We start from the raw sequence: 22,686 nt of genomic DNA, 5'->3' as shown, positions 1-22,686 counted from the left end.
AAAGAGTAGAGAAACTGATAATTGTCATAGTTGATTACTTTGAACAAAAAAATTAAAGTTATATATTTATTAATTTCTTCTATTGTAAGAATTTTATTTTTAGCAAATACATAACTGGTGTGATCATATTTACTTAGGCCAAAACATATGCGCACGAAATACTTCTGTGCAATAAATACCTTATTAATCCAAAACTTAAATGTTGAGCCCCAAAATATGTTGCCGTAAATAAGGTATGGGTAAAAAAAAGAATAATACAGCATAAGTTTAGTACCACAATCCAACTTGTCACGGGCCTTATAAACAATGCCTATAACTTAATATAATTTATTTAATATAAATAATATGTGATGATTCCAATTCAAATCACTTTGAATTGTGATTCCTAAGAATTTAGTTGAATAAACGCGTGGTAATGTGGTGTCGCCAATTTTTATGGAATAGTTGTCAAAAAGTTTATTGTTAGTCCTAATTTTAGGACCAAAGATTATATAACATCATTTATGTAAGTTCAATACCATATTATTTAATTTGAAGTATTTATTATATTTTTTAAGTTCTTCGTTCATTGAATTAAATAAAACTACTGGATCCTTATCAGTAAAAAATACATTGGTGTCATCCGCAAAAAGAATTGAAATGCAATGATGGGACACCTCAAAAATGTCGTTGACAAATAAAATAAACAACAACGGCCCCAGTATCGATCCTTGGGGCACACACACATACATACATACATACATACATACATATGAATGTTGAAAGAAGAATGTATATATACATGTATGTATATACACACAGTGTGAGTGTTTATCTGAGTGTTGTGCGTTTCGCGAACTGTAATTTGAAAGATTAAAACTTGATCAGGTGGCTTGAATAGAATTAATTAGCTAATTAATTATTTAGCAAGATGCTTTAATTAATTAAAGTAATCGGTTGAAGGAAGTTGTTGTTACAATCATCTCATATAATACATCTGTATGAGTCTTTTATATAGAAGCTATTTTTCTTAAATTATGACAACATGCTCATCATTATTTTGTCAGGATCTGGTATCAACATCCCACCCAAAATTGAAAATATCATCATTCATCCATCAATCTTTCCATCCTTCTATCCTTTTATTTCTTTTTCAATTCCTCCATTTCTTTGTCCATTCATCTTTCTAAGCATTCATTCTTCCATCGTATCATCAAATTACGTCGTTCATTAGATCAAACATTGATTCAATATGTCAACAAAGGCGCAATTGACACGTAACATTTACATCAATGTTGATGATATGTGCGCGTGTGGTTTTGCTTGGGTGTGGCTGATGAATTATTAACCACACAACTAAACACAGATTACAGACATTCGCATACAAATAACAAACACATTTACATGTATCTCATTTACATTGCGAATCACTCCTAGCGAGTGCAGGCCGGCAGATGTCGTACACTTTCATACAGCATGTACGATTGTACGCGTTGATACATGTACGTGAAGATGAACAAGCAGAATGCACATGCACACACACACCAACCAGCCAACCAGACGGTGACTGTCTGCAGTGCAGAGCCAGGTGTGTTCAACTGACTCTTCACGTTGGTTCATCATAGACACGTGGCGTGGCTGGCTCATCGTTCATTTCCATAATTGAATAAAAAAATTTTTTTAATTTTGTTCTTTTTAATTAACTATTCTAGAAGTTTAAATTATTTTGTTGCTTAAACCAGAGAAGAAGTGCACAACGACAACAAGTGCCGCGTGTGCAACTTGTAGTTTTTGTACAACTGACAGTTGATACTATTTTAGAACAAATATCTATCCTATTTTTTTATTGCTTTCTTTTTTTAGTTACAATTTCTTATTGACGTCATAAATAATATAAATATGTAAATATGTAAACATACACACGAATGTGACGTATTCACAATTACATAGCAGCCATATATATTCCCAAACACACACACAATTTTACATTTACGTGTATATTTATTTATTCACACACACACACACACACACACACACACACACACACACACACACACACACACACACACGCACACACACACACACACACACACAGAAGATATATTTTCAAACACACAACACATACATCTTCAAACACATACAAATGTACGTAACATGTGCGAATACGTAAAAACGTCTTTTTGTAAGGCGAGCAAATGCATCTCGGGTAAACATGAAATTGGCCGTGGTGTTTTATTGTGTTTGCTGGCCGATGTATCAGTTTTCAGGAGTCCCTGTCTTCAACTTTTTTTTCTTTTTCTTTCTTTGTTTGCACACTCCTCTGTTGTCTGTGTGTGTTTTGTACGCACGTGTGGAATTGATGACATGGCATTGATGACATTGATCCGTTCAAACATGTAGACACTGACGAGCGATGACTTCTAAATGTGGAAAAATTTGAAAGCCACGCCTGAGTTGTTGACTTCTACGTCAAACGCAGTTGCACGAAATGATGATATATGGAAAGAATTCTCTGGGGAATTATAGATGTTTGGTCATTAAGCGTTGAAATCGCACGTGTCAGCGTGTTGAACGGTGATTAAAAAATAAAATAAAAAAATGTACTTACATTACTTACAGGATGTCAATTCAACGAATATAAATGAAAAGAACACGCAAACGAAATTATTTTTTACGATTTTATGCCCACTTTTAAAATATCATTTTCCGTGGTTTAAATATAAAAATATAAATTTTTCAATTTGAGCTTGCAAATGATTCAAATGAATTGATAATAGTTCAGTTTTTTTGTACTTATGAATTGAATTGTTCAGTCCTTGAATATGAAGCATTTTAAACAGTAAATGTTTTAATTGCATTTAAATTACTTATTTGCTGTACCTATTTTAATGATGTAGAAAAAAAATTTCATAATTTTTATTTTTTAAGAAATTCCATTAATTAAACACATATTTTATCTCAGTTGAGAGATTCAAATATATTTCTCAAATTTTGACTTCCAACTGAACAAATAACTGGAATACTTAAGCGACAAATTATTTGCCATTTATTGATGACAATAAAGTCAAATTAATTTGATTCGCGAATTTCAAAACGGAGGGGAATGACTGGAGAGCACGCATGAACATGAACGCTCCTTGGTCTTTCGCTGATGGAATTTACTTCTTCATTTCAGCTTAAGTGACGGCAAAAACGAACGTGCCAATGTGAATGCCATACTTGTTTAAAAGGAGTGTTGTGTTTCTTCTGAGGCTACTTGATGTTTGCCATTTTATTTTTTGAGCAATTCAAACAGAAATCATTTCTTAATGAACTGGCATCTGAAGATCGATCTTTTAGCAAATCATTTCCCAATTACAAAACAAGTCTTAAGAAGATATTAATCATTTGATGTAAGTTTTTCTAGAAACTGTTTATTTTTTGATAACCGACTAACATTAAATTTTGAACAGCACAAGGCGTACAATGCGAATGGCAGTAAACTGTTATAAAACGACATCGGCGCTAATGAATGGCCTAGTTATGCATAATTGTGAATCATTTGACGTCGACAACAAGTAACTGGGACTTTCTCTTTAAGATCATGACGCTCAATGTTCATTCGTCGGAAATGTTTGTTTAGCGCCTTCTTCTTACCACATGCATAAAATGCAACGATACTACGAAGAAATAACTGAAATTATAATATGCCAAACTCACGAGCGTCGCAGGCGTTTGTCACGCAAGCATGGTGTGAATTTTTGACCGGTATGTTATGAGTAATTATTTTCTGTTATGTTTAATGTTGGTGTTTGAATAATTTCACAACTAGACAACTTGTAAGAGGAATGAATAATTAAAATTGTAGAATATGCTGAGCTTGTCTACATTCTTCATATTGAAGGGAATGGGTACGTGATGAAGGAAAATCATGTGAAAAATATATACGTGACTTTATGTACATTAACACATAACACCTCCACACACTCACATTTCCACACACACACAAACACACACACAAATAACACATCACATGGTTTGAACTTACAAATTCTAGCATACTTTCATATAGCTGTCTATGCTATATTTAAAGCACATAACCTACAACACACAAACATACAAACCTTCACATACACACCTCAACACACACACACACACACACACACATACACAAACACACACAAACACACATAACACACACAACCAACAACGCACATGTTAACAAACTCACAAACGTACACAACTCCCACACACATAAATTAAGACCTCCACACGTTCACTTGCTGCCCTGTACCGATACGAGCCTTATGATACCCTGGTACCGGCATACCCATTTTGATACACAGAGTACAACCACCAGGCAATGATCACGTGATAGGTCGTCATTTTTAACCTAAGTATAATCGCATGGATGATTGCCGCCTTCTGCCATCTCACGGCTTGCTGTAGTTGTTACATTATTTATTATTATTATTAGATTATTATTATTATTATTGTTATTGTTTTATTGTTATTATTATTATTGTGACCACAATATCATCTCATTGAAAGACACGTTGGAAAAGACAAAAGTCAAAATCAGAAATTATTTAAAGTCAAGCAGTGTCGATGAAACTGTTTGTCTGTGGCGCGAAATATCAGCTAATTTCGAAAAAGTTGATAGGATGCTGGCGGAGTCAGGTTCGGTGAAACAGTCACTCAAATTGCTGGAAGAGACAAGAATTGCATCCAACCTCGACCATGTGTTTAATCTCCAATGCCAAGGTTTGTTAATAAAAGCAAGAAATGAACACATTTCTCCATCACAAACGTCGCGTTGGTCAAAGATCGTCAAAGGATTACCGGGAGTGCTCCATAAGTTTACTAGAAAATATTTAATACAACAACTTCCCACTAATGCAAACTTATATTAATGGGGTAAGTCAACAACATTTTTATGTCCACTATACAATCATCGCCAAACAAACAAACAAACATGTTGTTTCGAACTGTGATTCCACAGCGGGTCTCGCAAGGTACACGGACAGGCATAACAAACTGCTGTCGTTGATTGTCAACTGGTTGAAGATTTTTGCACCATCAGACTGTTGCATATTTGCCGATCTTAATGCAGAAAGTGTGCGTCCAATGTCACAGTTGTTCGACAAGTTCCGACCGGACATTGCCATTCTTCAAAAAAACAAAATCGAAATCTTAGAGCTCACAATTTGTCACGAAACCAACCTAGCTTCCTCACGTGAATACAAACGCCAGAAATATAAAAACTTGAAATTGAACTTAAATTCAGTCTACAATAACTGTTCGTTAATTATTAATTCATTTGAAATATCACCTGTGAGTTTTTATAACAATTTCAATCTAACTTTGTTTAAAATTTTATGGCCGAAATCTTTCAATGAAAAATTGATTAACTCGGCAATTAGCTCGTCAAAAAGGCATATATTGTGACAGAAACACTACTTAACCGATTTTAAATATTTTTTTTTTCTCAAGCACTTGTTGATCAAAGAATATGAGAGGATCGTACATTATATTTTATATTTTATTTATTTACACTCTGATATATAATTAATAATTTTCGATTGATTTCATTTGGATTTTATTTTTTCGGTAAATGAAGAAATGCTCCCATTATTATTATTATTATTATTGTTATAGTACTATTTTTGTTGTTATTATTGTGTTGTCTGTTATTCAATTTTGTAAAAGGTTGAAACACCATCTTTTTGTCCAAGCTTACCCGTGCTAATGTTTTTTCCTCTCCATTCATTGCATTGCTTTAATAAAGTGCTATGCAATGTACTGCAATAATCGTTAGCGCCTCTGAGACCCTTTTAAAGGGCGCTCACAAACACACCAATAATAATAATAATAATATTAATAATAACAACTGTGGTAGTTGTTATTATAATCGTTAAAATTAGCCTCACCATTGTTGTTACTGCATTTAATTAACTTGACCGCCACTGGCCACAAGGCTGTTGGCAGCTGATTTGTGTGATGCGAAAGGTGTTAGAGATTCGATTTTTTATACTGTTCATGTCTTCAGCAAAGTTCAGTAATAAGTAGTTTCCATAAACAAAATTCTAGCATCCTAGATTAGTTGACTACGTTTTATTTTCCAATCATGAGTTTTTCTGGGTCTCGAGTGATATTTTGTGGCTTTTTTCATTATTCGTTGTGTTTTAATTCAACATGTCTCATATTACCATATTATCTCGTACTATTTGTCTCATTCAACCATTTTTTCAATAAGTTATTGATGCTCAAGATTTTTATAATTTTAAAAATTGCAATGAAATAATATTAACTTTATGTAATTTGAATAATTTTCAAACTCGAAAAAAATGTTCAAATTTAAGTTTTTATTTTTTCACGAAAAAACATTTCCGTGAATAATTTTATTCCTAATGACAAAAATTACTCAACTCCAAGTAAATCTGTTCAATTTTTACCATCAACTTGTTTTCCAACAAAAATTTTTGAAATTAAGAAGCAACTACATGTGGTTGCATCTTAATCAGTAGCTCTAATTATTAAAAAAAAATGAGGACACGTAGTTGTTGTTGACAACAGCAACATCAGCTTGTTTTGTAGCCAACGTACGTCGTTATTGTTATCGGTCCATGTTTGTGTGATCATCCCATCTCCCTGCAGCGTCAGGTTGATAATTGGAATGTCGATATAGATGGACAGGCTGAAGTGACCACCCACCCATCTGATAGATGGAGCACAAACAGCCGTGCGAATATCATTAGATGTGTGCTGTGAACCAGATATCCCAATATGAAACAGAGTCTGTGAAACTCACAATGAACTAACTACCCTCGAAAGCAACTCGCACAATTACTGATAAATGAAGATACAAATTAGATACATACGTATAAAAATTAAATACATTCAAATACAAATACATATATATTTATAAAATTACATACAATAAAAAACAAATTAGATACAAACATACACAAATTAGATAAATGCAGATAGAAATTAGATACATACAGATACAAATTAACGTAAATGAGCGTGAATGGATGGAATTTGCAAAACAAAAAATCATGTCAACAAATTTAATTTTTTTTATCGATGTCTATTTTGATATGTTATCGAACCCGCACAAACAAACGCAGAGGCATGAAAATTGCAAGCATACATGTAAAAATATAGAAATATTTACAGACGCATTCATATTTACGCAGACAAGTAACAAAACGTGCGTGGAGACAAATGAAATAGCATCCAAATTCGCTTCTAAGCCATTTCTAATTGGAACAATATTTTGGAATGCCCACGCCACCATCATCACCCTCATCATCTCATCCTGAAACATGATGGCCTACAAATCTACTCAGACGCTCCAGATAAACATAAACAAACACACACAGACACAGACACACACACACACAACACACACATACATACACCTATACTTTTTATGTAACATTGTGCTTGAAAATCTTCAAATTACTAAGGTTCTCACGGGACAACTTTGGGTCCAGCCAAAAATATTTTAAGAAAGTTTTTAAATTGGAAATTTTTTGCGATGTGAACAACGACTCATATGAGTCTTGGAAGAAATGGCATTAAATATTTTTATGCAAATTGTTTGATTGTTTCACCTTTTTATGTCCCATTGAAATATGTTTTAAATTTTTATTCAGTTATATTAATTGGTTTTATGAATTAAGAAAATATGACATTATTAATATCACTCAAACTGAATGTCTTTTATGCCTTCTTATCACCTACAAATGTTTTATTTAAACCGTACTCCAGGCATTGAATCAATGTATTGCAACTTTGCAGGCCAACCACAGATACATCAATTTATTCCAAACACAAATTCCTCGGCAATACTCAATTTTTTAAAACGAATCTAATTTCACTTGAAGCATGTTCCACAGTTCGATTCAGTTCACTTTATTAAAACGTCGTAAATATGCTAAGAATGCCCGCCGGTTCATCTCGTTGCTGCAAAACTGTACGTGAAATTTAATTACGCTAAATTAATTACGTTAATTAATTAATTACGTTAATTAATTAATTGCGTTAATTAATTAATTGTGTTAATTAAATTAATTCTAAATATCATGGAAGACGTCCATTGAGAAGCAAGTTTTTCTAAATTAAAAAAATGTAATCCTTGTAGAAAAGAAACAAAACATTTTTTGTAATGTAATATTACACATAAACAAACAACGACACATAAACATACAAACAAATCATAAATGTTTACGTACACTCAAATGAACAGGCACAGGCAAACACATGCAAACATACAAATGCACACACACACACATGAACAGACTAACCAACACGTTCACATATAAAAAATGCATTATCAAATTTGATGGCAAATATTAAAATAACACTCTTGACAGACAGCCTTATTGGATTGAAATTGGAATCTTCTCAAACATCAAAATACAAACATCACACAAATATTACGCAACCACAGTACGGATTAATAAAATAATAAATAGATTAGTTTTGTTGAATGTTTGGTTGTCAACAAATTAATAAAAGAGCTGGATAATGATGAGATGATGAGAATTACTGATGTGATGGTGATGAATGACTGAAACCAGTAACAGTTTTCAAACCAGTAAATAAAATCCTAGAAAAAACCTAAAAAATAATTAACTAATGCCAATGTTATTATTTCTATGGATAACAATTTTTGACGAGTCTTATAATTTTCCAAACATTTCTGTAAACTCTGTGAACAAATTAATTTCGAAGAAAGTTTTGTTGACCGTTAAAATTATAGCAACAATTTACAACAAGTAACGACGATGTAACGACAGAAATGGAAATCTGAACGAATAATGATTAAACAAAAGTTTTATTGAATGTACAAGTTGATAGATTTTCCTCGCTAACTTAAATATGATTTTTTATTGAATATACTTAGACAACATATCTCCTTCTATTATTTATTTATTTTCAATATTTTCTTTAGAAATATGTGAGTAAATATTTTTGCCTCTAGACAAATTTTCAATTCCATTTTCAATTAAATGCAAGCTAATGTTTCCTACATTTTTAGATCTCAAAACAATCCATTTTGTCTAAAATTCAACTGAATATTTTTTGAAATAATATCAGCACATATCTTTTAAACTTCCAGTTTGAAATCAGTTAAAAACGATTCAAACTTTGAAGATATTCAACTTGCCCATGCCAGATATATCTACCACTAACTGCCAGCAGCAATTAATCTATACAAAAAAATGTCTCAATTCGAAATTCGTTTGAATCACAGATTTTACGATATTGGCAAATAACTCTCATGAATGCTTTTATAGGATTTTTGCACGAGGTTTTTTTCTACACAGACCGTGTTTGAAAGATGGAAAAAGTATGGTAGTGTAATTTAAAATACACGACAATTGTTTAATGATAACTTGAAACAACAAACATGTTTATTATTTTATTGGTTATATTGTGAGGTAAGGAATATCACAGCTCTTGTTGTGATCGTAAACTGAATGGTATGAAATATTAAATAAAAAAAATAGACAACCGTTGTGATAACACACCAAACACAATACAGATTCTTACAACACCAAGAACAACAACAACATCAGCAATAAATAACAAGCAAACAATACAGCAGCAATTATTTCAATCAATAAATAATCTTAGTAGAAGTAACAGACGTGACTCTACAGATGTACAAACATTTCTCAGATAATTAACAAACAATAAACTTTTTAACTTTTTAACTTCTCGAAGAAGAATTTAAAAAATGTTTTATGGAAAAAATATCAGTGGTGTCTTGGAAGGAATGTTTTATGGGTTGTGTACTAGTGTCTGCGTGTAAATTAGGTTCGTTTGAATGCTAACGCGATGTTGTATATCATTTTTTGGTTAACAGGCCGGAACGACTGATGTTAGTGAATAATGATGGAACAGTACCAGAATGAACAATTAAACATACATGAAAAAATTGGAGTACACGCATATACTGGCGCGTGTGAGTAACAGTGTACAAGTCACATCACGTCAGGAACCAAATGCAGGCGTACGTAATGTGTGCATACGTAATTACCTGCTGTACGCAGTGCACATAAATATACATTAGTGCAGTGCAACGTACACACACGACGTCCATCGGAGATGTGGTCCACTAATTTGCATATCCGCCTGTCGCCTCCTCATTTTTGCACGCCCGGCACCTCCGATAACAGGCAAACATCCAAAGAGCACTCATCTCTGTCTGTCTGTCCTGTTTGTCTGTCTGTTTGTACGTGTTTGCTGTGTTTTATTTTTGCGTCTGTGCGTATTTATGTAGGCTTGTATTCTGTCAGAATGTGTTTGAGTTACTTGTGCCCGTGCCTCTAAATACCTTTGTTGTTGTTGTAAAATTTCACATGCCCACACACAAACAACAAATAAACACACAAGTTCAGTTGAACAAATGGAAGCATTGAGAGATGTATTAAAGTAACATTGCAAGATTTTTGTTTATTTTATTTATTGCCTATCTTGTTCTTGTAAGAGCATTCGTTAGCTTGTGCCCGTTGGTTCGGTTGTATGGATGATTGAAAGTCAGTACAATGCGCTTCAGACATCGACAGGCCAGTTCAGTTCAGTAGCAGCATAGTGCAACCATGTTAGTTTAGTTAGCATTCGATTACAGGCTGTTAAGCATTCGTTCGTTCAGAAGTACGAACAAACACTTCAAGTTCACGTCCACACGCAAAAATTTTTGTTTTCTTTTTAAACAGCTTTCAACGAAACGACTAAAAAGAGGTTGATTGGTTGCAAATGAAGCAATTAGAAGCCAAAGTTCGCATAGAAAGAGGAGTGATCTCAATTAAACTTAACTGAAAGTGAACGCTTGTTCTATTTAGTCCACGCCAATCAACCGCTTAATAGATAACATAGGAAAGTTTTATTTCAACAAATTTTTTAAAGAAGTACGCTGTAGTTTGAATACACATGACTGTAGCAACTCATTGCTTGTTGCAATGATGTTATCTGCATGTTTAAGTAATCTATTGAAGTTGCTTACAATTTGATGTCTGTTGGTAAAATTGTTTCAAATAAAATTTCACTAAATTTATTGAACATTGTGTTTTAAAAAATACTTTGTTATGTTTATATGTGTGGAAATAAAAACAAAAAATGGCATTTTTGAACACAATTGAAAAAATTCAGCAACATTTAATCAGATTCTAACATTGTAAATGGCGAAAATCCATTTTAAAAGTTAATGACATTTTTAAAGTTCAACGCTTGCATGCTGCTAACAAAATTCGTCATAAAAATGCAAAAAAGTAAATGCAAGCAACCTTGGCAGAAGCACACAAACATGCAGTGAAAACAAACAAACAACTATTCAGAAGTTCACTGCTCAGTGGGGAGAACATGTTCTTAAATGAGTTCAGCAGATTTTTAAACGTTTCATCAGATGATGATTTTGTGATATATTTTTTTAAATTATGGAATTGCAAACACTTTTAACATCTCATTCCGCTGTTTGTGCAATTGTCTAATGAAAAACAAACATGGGGAACGAACTTGCAGGAAGAGGATTTTATTGATTTCTTCATCTTCGTCCGGCCAATCGCACCGATCCGTTTGTTCACCAATGATGGAAAGATGCTGATGACGAGGATGAAGAAGTTTGCGCTGATTATGAGGATGATGATGATGTTTTTGATAATGATGATGTCGCTGTTGTTGTTGATGAAACTGTTGTTGTTGTTGATGAAACTGTTGTTGTTGTTTATGATGATGTTTATGATGTTTATGATGATGTTGATGTTGTTGTTGAAGATGTTGTTGTTGTTGAAGGTGTTGATTATATCGATATTAATGCCTTGAATGATAACACTGATGATAACCTCAATAATCGTATCCTATGTCGACTTGAGGTTCCGCTGTTTGTTGGTAGAAAATATTGACTTGTATAAAATGTGATCAACATTTAACGTGTCACCATTCTAAAACATGTTAGCACGAATATAAGGTCTACAAACATTTAAATATTTGTTTGTTGAGTGATTAAAAAGTTGTCTTTTTGAGAAGTTGTTGATCATCTCATCTGGTCATTTGCTGTCTTGAAGACGATGAATTTGTTTGGAAAGTTCTTAATAACTCCTCACTCTCGATATCACAAATACGTATTGCTGTTCTGTTTAGTGTCATTGATGTAATTTAATTATTAAAATTGTTAGTAACTGAAGATTTAGCGGTGCATTTCAAAAACTCGGTTCTAATCTATCGTTGCCAAGTCATCAACAAACATTTTCAAACTGTTTGCTATCAAACTTGTTACGAGATAAGGGATTCGTTGTTCTTCATGATGTTGCTGTTGTTGCTGTCGTTGTTGTTGTTCATGATGATGATGTTGTTAAGATTTTTTTAACACTGTTAATACATACACGGACTTTGAGGTTATTGACGATGGTCCTTAATTCTTGTACGTACATAGATGACAGACCCCGTGATGATGTTGCAGTTGTTAATTTTTTTTTGCCTGTTGAAGATGTGGTCTTAAAGTGCAACGAGATGAGGTGACCAAAGTTGGAGGTATCAACAAACGATTAGGAAACTTGAGGCGCTAACAAATCACTATTCAATATTTCAACTAAAAAATGATGATGGCGTCACCGATGATGATACTGATGTTGTAGTTGATATAATGGTGATGATGACGATGATGATGATGTTAATGATGATACTGATAATGTTGTTGATATAATGGTGATGATATAATGGTGATGATGATGATTATGATGAAAATAATGATGATGATGACGATGACGATGATAATGATGATGATGGAAATTCACCAGCAGCCACACCTGCTACGAGTGGCAACGACGACAGCCACAACCACCCTTCACACAATCAACTCAACATCCATCGTTGCAAGGTTTCTGCAGAGTTCAATTATTTTATTTTAATTTATTAAATTTTAATTGGTTTTAATTTCAATTTAATAAAACATAATTATTCTATTTTATACGAACAAAAATTTTATTTGTATCAGTATAGATTTACGAATTTACATGAAGATGAGTAGAGTGTTACAGGTAGCGTCACTGATGATGACAAGGTGAAATTCTTTTGAGGGCAGAGAGAGGTGGGGCGTGAAGATAGAAAAATGAAAAATAAGAGGAATAATAATAACTACGCCGGCAACACGATCGTTAAGATTATGCTAATTAAGTTGTGAACAGTAAACAGTAATTAAAACGATAGCAATCATGATGATGATAAAGATGGATTGATGATGATGATGATGATGACAAGATGATGGCGGTGATATAGATGATGATAACGTGGTGATGATGGTGGTGATGATGATATTGATGATGATGATGAAGAGGATGGTAATGGTAATGATAATGATGAGATGATGGTGAGGATGACGATAGCGCCGTTGTTAAAAATCTTAAAGTGTGTTACACCTAGCTCCTAATTGTTTCTGAAGTGTCGGTAATTATGTGGAATAATAATTACTATGTAATAAAATATACTAATGATAATAATAATAATAATAATTATTATTATTTTTACAAATAATAGTTATTTTATAATAGAAAACAGCAACAATAATAATAGTAATAACAAAACTAATACAACTACTGCTACTACTACTACTACTGTTACTACCTCTCGCTACTACTTCTGCTGCTACTGCTGCTACTGCTGCTGCTACTGCTATTACTACTATTACAACAACAACAACACAAAAAACAACAACAACACAACAATAACTACTACTACTATACTACTACTACTATTACTACCACCACCACTACTACTACTATCACTACTACTACTACTACTACCACCAATACTACTATTACTACTACTACTACAAATGCTACTACTGTCACTACTATTACTAATATTCTACTTCTATTTCTAATTATAATATTAATAATAATAGTAATAATAATAATAATAATAAAATATTAATTAATTATAATATTAGTAACAAATTTCCGTACAAATAAATGAAATGTTTTTTTTTCATTAATGCCAATAAGAAATACACCAGGAAGCAAGCGGACCATTTAAAATTTTTCAATGAAATAATGTGATTGGATTGACCATTGTAAAATTACTGCTAACTTTTTCAAATAATGTCATTAATGATGGTAAGTGATGTTATTAATGCTTTCAAATGATGTCAACTATCAAGTTATGCTATTAAGTGATGTTATTAATTGTTGTTGTTAATGTTATAAAGTGATGCTATGAGATGATGTTGTTAATGTTATCAGATGATGTTGTTAATGTTATCAGACGATGTTGTTGTAACGTAATGTGATGATGTATTGTTCACCTTCGAATATGACGTTCATATTTGTTATTTCTCCATCCAATATTTACGCTCAGTTGAGTATAATAGAATGTTCTATAAAAATAATGATGATTGAGTGCATTACAATTGTTAATTCTGTTATTGTTGTTGATGTTGTTGATGATGTTGTTGTTGTGGTTGTTGATGTTGTTGTTGTTGATTTTATTGTTGATGTTGTTGATGTGATTGATGTTTTTGTTTTTGTTGATGTTGTTTTTGTTATCGATGTTGTTTTTTGTTGTTGTATTTGTTGTTGTTGATGTTGGTGTTGTTGATGTTGTTGTTGTTGTCAGGTACACAACTTGAGTGTAACACGTAAGATAACGTTAAAACATTATAACTTTAACAGCTGGTGACGTTAATTCAATTAATTCATTTGAAGTACTCCAACGCTGAAACCAATGTTGTATTTTTGAATATGCACGTCAGCGCTTTAACTATTTCTTCAAAAATAATAAAAATTTCATAAATATATAAAAATAAATTCATTATTATTATTTACATTATTCATCGTTATCATAATGCAGCCATCACATTAACAAACATCAATTCATAAACATTTGTACACGGCGTCAAAATCATTTCGTGTAATGCGTAGAAAATAGCTTAACTGCATACATATATTACATGCATGCATAGCATAGGAACGTACATACATATATACATACATACATACATACATACATACATACATACATACATACATACATACATACATACATACATACATACATATATACATACATACATACATACATATATACATACATACATACATACATACATACATACATACATACATACATACATACATACATACATACATACATATATACATGCATACTCATTCATCCCTTCGTGTTTATAAACATTCGCGGATTCGTGGGTATGCAGAAAAAAACAACAAATAAAAAATAATTTGTATATATATATATAATTTGTATATATATATATAATTTGTATATATATATATATATATATATATATGCGTGTGTGTGTGTATGTGTTTGTATGTGTTAGTATGTATGTTTGTAAATAATAACGTAATGTATGTTTATGTTATATGATAATGAATTTTATAACATTTAACTGTTTTACTTCTTCATTCAACTCGGCATCTTCGTTTGATAAATGCCGGCACACGTACGGATCGGAAAAAGATAATAATGGATGTTTCTGTTGTTACTGAGATGACAAACATGTGTACGAGATTGTGTGTGCGTGTGTGTACATTTTGTGTGTGTGTGTGTACAATTTGTTATGTAATGTAAGTGTGTACATGTTTATGTGTGTGCGTGTTTGTATGTATGTGTATACATTGTATTGTACATACATAAATACTTGCTCCTCATCATCATCACATATTTATCACATACACCGTGTAGTGTACACTTGGGTTTCTGTAGATGTATGTTTGTATGTGTGAATGTGTATGTGTAGTGTACAGTGTTTCCGTGCATGCATGTATGTGTGAATGCACGTACATGTTATTACATCCACACACCTATCTGTCTATCTTTTGCGCTGCATAATTTTTTGGCATCAACTTATTGATTCTGTGAAAATGGTTATTTTTATACATGCTATAAACATATATACACATACAATTATATATACATACATACTATACATAAATGCTATGTGTATATACGTGCTATATATGTTAATGTTACATGTTAATATGTAATATATTTGCTTATATGTATAAAAATGTTGTTGTTCTGAATAGATGGATTGATAGGCAAATAAGAAGAACAACTGTTTGAATGTTTTGTATGTTCACTGGATGAACAAAACATACACAAGCATGAATCAACGTGATCAAATGTTGAAACGCAGAACAAATAATTATGACTCAACGGCAGTTCAGCATTTTTCCACGGTTACACAAAAAGTTGAGTTCGTGATTTATTCGCACGCGAAACGCACGGCGTTAATTCAAAAGTTCAGTCGGTGCCCGCGGACGCCGAACGTTGACCCGAAGAAGTTGGTGATTTCTGTAATAGATACAAAGATGGGATAGACGAAATTTTTTCAACTGTTTATTACGATTTTTAAATTGTCATCAAGTGAATTGTTGTCAGCCTTCATTAGGATTTATCGACATACATAGTCCATAACTTTTTAATTGTTTCTTGCCTAATATATTCAATCGAAATTGTACCTGATTGGACCTGACAGCGTTTGCAGTGCAAATATTACAACACCTGATTTGAAAACAATTATATGTAATTATGTAAGCATAAGGGTATTTGTATTGTAATGTATAAAAACATGTAAGTTTGCAAGGTCGCAAACATGCAATGAAACTGGCCAACACGGAAGCATGCAAGCCAACAAGTGTCCTCTCCTCCCAATCGTTAAAATCCTGCCCAGCCAGCCAGCCAGCCACCAGACGGACTCTAACGCTTTGAACGACATGCAAGACAAACGATTCATTGTTTGGCTGCATTCGGAAGCTTCTACTCGATTGTGATATCTTCCTTTGTTTACTTGCACGCTAAGTCGATGTTTCTCCGTAGCCGTCACTGATGTGGCCGCGTGTGGTGATGTGGCCACGTGTGGTGATGCGCTTGTGTGCGCGGCAAACTCGTCGTATAAGTTTTAACATTTATATAAGTTTGAACATTTTTGTTAACTACTTAAATAAGCCAAATCAAAATTTTGTGAAATCTTTCTGCGTCGGCTGGGAAGTCTTTCAAAAGAATTTCTTGAGGCGTACGTCAACAGGTCCGAATGCTGTTTTACGTTTAGTGACGATTTTTATTAATATTACGTTGCTTCGCTGGTTTTTGAAACAAAAAATGGAAGAGCAAGGAACATCGATGCTAATTTTCTTGATTAGAAACTTTCAAAATGGAGAGGATGATTGTAGAAAAAAGTTGTATATTCTGGTTGATGAACTTCGTACGTTTGTACACTTGCAGTAAATTTGTCGGAAATATAACGCGACGCTGGCGGACAAATATTATGAGACGGATGAATGTAAACAATCAATAGAGAAGAGGCAAGTTTGAAGAAGCCAAATAGTCAATCGTGCTATTACTTTCTTCTATTAGAATGCACTTCATTCAATCCATCAATGACTGACGCGATATTTCATTCATTGGAAAACAATGAAGCAGGCAGAAATACAATAATAATTCGTACACAAAAACAACGCCTAATACCGCTGTTCATCGCTATTTCTCAATTTTTTTAAATTTTCTTGTCACTCTTATATCTCAAATGAGTTTTTTTTTCATTTTTATTTAATAAATAGTTTCTAAGTATAGTCAGATCTCATCTTCATTGAATAAGACAAGAATCTGAGATTAAGTCTCAACCAATCACTATTTTTAATTAAAATTCTTGCAGCCTAGCAGTGTGTGATCAATTTAAATTAATTAATTAATTAATTGTTATTATTATCAATTTTATTATTATTTTTACTACTACGAATTATTAACTGATAGTATCCATGATGATAGTGGTGAGTTGATTTTTATGATAAAACGGTGGAAATTATGATGATGATAATAACGATAGTGATAATAATAATAATAATAATAAAATAAAATAATGATGATAATAATAATAATAATAATCTAGATGTTCTTAGAACTGTCTTGAGATGAATGTTGCTAAAGAAAAAGCTGGTTAGATGTAAGAACTGAAAATACTGATATCACTAATGGGAACATCTTTTATTTTTTACCATAAAAAAACATACAATGATAAATATATATATATATATATATATATATATATAAATATATATATATATATATATATATATATATATATATATATATAAGTTAATGTTAATTAATAAAATTTTTAAAAATTGTTTAAAATAATATTAAAGGTTAAGACCATTTTGCTCATTGTGAAGTTAATAATAATAATAATAAAAAGTATAGCAAGTACAATAACGATAATAAAGTGATAATGATGATGATAACAACAATTAAGAAATTGATGAGGATGATGATGGTAACGATCTAGGCGATGAAATAGATGAGAGTTTTGATAATGATTACGACAATGATGATGATGATGATGATGATGATGATGATGATGATGATGATGATGATGATGATATTAACAGCTGTAATGGTAATGATGTTTTCATTGTTGCTTGCTGTGTTGTTGTTGCAGGAGACGATCAATACAATACGAGCACTCGTTCTTTCGTTCATTCGTTCTTTCGTTCATTCGTTCTTTCGTTCTTTCGTTCATTCGTTCATTCGTTCTTTCGTTCATTCGTTCATTCGTTCAAAAACTTATCTCATGTACTTGGCACATATGTACGTTGTACGTTGTACACATATGTTATATATACCTTGGCATACATAATGCATACATATACAATGATGTATATATACAAGTATAAATGTTAAAGTATATGCGCTAAAGTATTAAAACATTTTTTCACGTACATATGCACGCTTATGTGCGTGTACAATACAAACAAACAATCACACGGGTGGAAGAGTGTCAATGGACGCATGGTCGTGTGTTTTGTTTGTACAATGTATCGTGTGGGATAATGTTTATTTGTCATGTTTGTTTGTACAGCGCTTTCCATACGTACGTACACAACCGGGCTTAAGAATTCCGTAAAAAGCTGGTTGAACTTCTCAGGGTTTGTTTGACCTCGCGTATTTCATCTTCGTGGGAATAATGGCAACAACAACAACAACTGACAACTCAAGCAGAAACAAACGACAACAATTGACAAAAGCAACAAGAAATAACAAAGAAAACATAATAATAATAATAATAATAATAATAATAATAATAATAATAATAATAATAATAATAATAATAATAATAATAATAATAGTTATTAGGGTGATGGACAATAATAATAACAACAATAATAAATACACACTACATCACGTGGCGGGTATTCACATTTGGATGTAATGTCTTATTCGGGTACGACTGGACTCGAACCAGGCCACAGCGTAATAATTAAATTACAGCCATTGTGTCAAATGTTTCTATCTTTGGGTGAAAATTTCCGACTCTCGACTCCAATCCCAACTCCTGGTTCCAATCCCAATCCAATTCTGACAATCCCAATCCCAACTGTCAGAAAAATTGTCCAACTTTTTGCTTCATAATTTTACTTCAATACAAAATAAAAGACACTTCACAAATATTAGTGTTTTTAATAATTAAAAAAAATATGAAATATATGCACATTTATTTTCGAGCTTATAAACTTATTTTTAAAATAAAAATGTTCTTATTCTTAACATTTTCCCGAGTTGAATGAAAAGTATTTGACTTCGACCCCTCAAAAGAATCTCTAGTTCCGATTGGATCCGACTCCAAAACTGAAATTAACCTAAACGCAACACATCTCAATCCTACTGTCTGAGATTATTTGTCTTCAATATATTAGGTCTTATTCTCTTCTAAGAAAATTTAAACAACGGATGCATTCATCAGAGCCAGCCAACGTCTTGTGTTGATTGATAGATGGAGGCAGAAAATAATTTACTATGCGAGAAAGTTGTTTCTAATTTTTTTGCTTTGTTGATGGCTGGCTTGTGCAACGATCGTTTCATTTGCTGACATGTTGGCAGATTGATAAATTTATTTCACTAATTGCTCGTGGTATCAAAAATAACTTTTTTTCAGTTTTTTTCAGTGTATAATAAATGATTATTGATATTATTATACTATTGATATTAATATCATATTATTCCCTCTTATAGATATTTCTCAGAGGTTATTACAACGAACGCACAATTTACATATACACGTAAATCAAGGCATAAGACATTTTTGCTTGTGATGGGCGGGGATTTCTTCACATTCGAACCCGGACACTGCGTCAACAATGCCAGGCACCTTAACCATTACGCCATCGCGCTGCCAATATGTACGTGCAGCGTGATGAGAGATTTATATTCCACTGGACTAACTAATTTCAAATTAAATTTGTTTGTAATTACGGGGACAGGTTTCAAATTGCCACAGACTAGGACCCTGGTAGCCAACCGGCACATAAAGTTTGAAAAAGTGAACATGGCTAGACTATATGTCTCTGTGTTAGATTTTTTTAAATGTGGAAAAGATAATAGTAGATGTTGTAAGGGTGGAATAACAAATTTACAATTTTTTGATGAGAAAATCTGTTGAAATATAATTTTGAAATATTAGTTTTATGACGTTTTAACACTTTCAAATATGTTGTATCGTTAAGTTTCTTCTAACTGTGAAAAAACGAATAAACAGATTAAAAAATGTTTTGTTGACTGGTCTGAAAATGTAAATATCCTAGCACGTCAACCAATCCACCGCCATGACAGACTACCAAACCCCAACTTGAAAGCTCACATCGACACCATAAGTGCAAAATGTAACAGTTGTCAGTTGTATTACGTTGCTAAACCCGAGAGAAAGAGAGAGAGAGAGAGAGAGAGAGAGAGAGAGAGAGAGAGAGAAAGAGAGATTGGTGAACTTGTCACTTAAATTAATCTGCACATTTGTCGCTCATGTCTCGTTAAAACATCACCACCAACAACTCTTCCGTGATGAAAATGAAGAAAAAAAATTCAGTAAAAGTTTAAAATCGAATAAGAAATAATTATTCTTAAATCATGGGAAATAAGTTAAAGAAGTAACGATAGACTATAATTTTTATCTTCTATTTATTTGCTAGTCTTTCTGCCGTGCTGTCATGTTTTGTTCAATTTTAAAATCACACACCTAGCCATTATTTATATTTATATTTGAGTTTAATAATGCCAAAAACGCAGTGATTTTTATAAATAATTGTATTTATATTTGAATAAATTATATATTTAATTATATTTATATAACTAGAAAATTCTAAAAAATAGCACTGAATGATAGTTTCTGAACATAAATGAAAGTATTCATAATTGTTTGCACGAGCACCAACACCAGAACGTTCCTCATCATTATCCCGCAATATGCAAATGTTTGTTTGCTTTCATTTTGATGTTTTTCCATTCGGAGCGTTTCAAATGTAAAATTTGAAAATAAAACGTTACTAAATAATTCAATTTGCAATTAAAATGAAACGCAAATGAATGTAATTCTCAGGTGATAACAGGAAAACTAAAAAAGAAAACTTGAAATATTTTTCAAGGTTTATGTCATTTTTTATTCAATTTTGAACATTTCAGAGTGGATATAAAATTGAAAATCAAAAAATCAAACGAAACAAAAAAAGAGGTTGAAAATGAACAAAAGGACTAGCTCGTAAAATTCTGGGTTGGTCGTTCGCGGATAGAAGAGTCCGTGGTTAGCAGGGCAGGCTGATGTAAGTTTATTGAGTAGCCTACGATCGAAGATGGCGACTAGTGTGTAAAGATTTTAAAAATCAGGTGGTTGTGGTTTTTCAAGTGTCTAGTGAGCTCAGGTTTAAAAGTAATAAGTTGTTGAATTGATAGCCAGCGTAGTTGGTCAGTGAAGTTGAGTTCGTGTGATTTGACCATTCTGATCCGTTTATTTTGCGGGCGTTAAAAAATATAAGCTTGAAGGTTGAAGCAGTTATAAAAAATTCAGTTGTTCAAAATTTAGAAACAAGGAACGGAGAAATGAAGCCTAATGTGAGGAATGGGCCAGTTGGTAGAACAATTTTGTGTCAAAGAAATTTTGGAGATGAAAAAAAATTTCAATTTCAAGTGAAAATTTAAAAGTGAATTTCAAGTCGGTGTTTAACCGGCAAATTTAATGTTTGAAATTTAAATTCAACGACAAACGTTGGAATGTGTGCGCAAAATAACTGAGTAGACATGGATTGAATATTAAAAGCTGAAACGGAGATAATACTGAACTGGATTGCACTGCAACTGCACTGCATACTAGCCTACTGTATGGCTAGAATTGATTATCATGAGTTGACTTTAGAAATGAAGAAATAAAAAAACTTGCAGTATTGGTAAAAAATGAATGACACCTTTTTCTTGTGGCTTGATTATGATGCTTCTGCCACGAAATGAATTTGCATCTCATTGGGACATGATTTTTATAATTATAGAATTACAAAAGTGTCAAAAATTCCAAACGAGTGGGATTTGTTTCACTATCGCACGGTTTGCATATTTTAACTGATTACTTAGATGTAATAAGCTTTTAGTGGTTAAATAAAAACAAATATTATCATACAAGATTTAAATTGTTTTCGAAACATGTTCTGTGCTATTTTCATGTTGAATTAAAATCATTTCTCTACAAGATTGTTTTTACATAAAATGATGGTTTAAGTTCACGTTTAATAATATTCATTGTTAATTTTAACAAATTAATTAATATTTTCTAAATGGAACAAACATTTCGAGTTGAAATAAAACATCATCACGTCATTAATGTAAAAACTCATCGCGCCAATTTTTCATTTCTGTTACAACTCCCCCCTGTCTGAAGTT

At 32.2% G+C, this 22,686-nt stretch overlaps 1 protein-coding gene across 1 annotated transcript; it reads left to right on the top strand.

The window, feature by feature from the left end:
- Positions 1-20,080: 20,080 nt before the first annotated feature.
- Positions 20,081-22,182, top strand: HELRODRAFT_166006 (hypothetical protein; the record flags this gene model as incomplete). Its single annotated transcript, XM_009033049.1, has 3 exons — positions 20,081-20,298; positions 20,599-20,657; positions 22,073-22,182. 3 exons carry the CDS (start codon positions 20,081-20,083, stop codon positions 22,180-22,182), a joined length of 387 nt encoding a protein of 128 aa, XP_009031297.1.
- Positions 22,183-22,686: the final 504 nt, after the last annotated feature.

Source organism: Helobdella robusta, assembly GCF_000326865.2.
Source record: "Helobdella robusta unplaced genomic scaffold HELROscaffold_9, whole genome shotgun sequence".
NCBI lineage: Eukaryota > Metazoa > Annelida > Clitellata > Rhynchobdellida > Glossiphoniidae > Helobdella > Helobdella robusta.
Note: the sequence above shows the minus strand (reverse complement) of the source record. Positions and strands in the feature narration are given on the sequence as shown.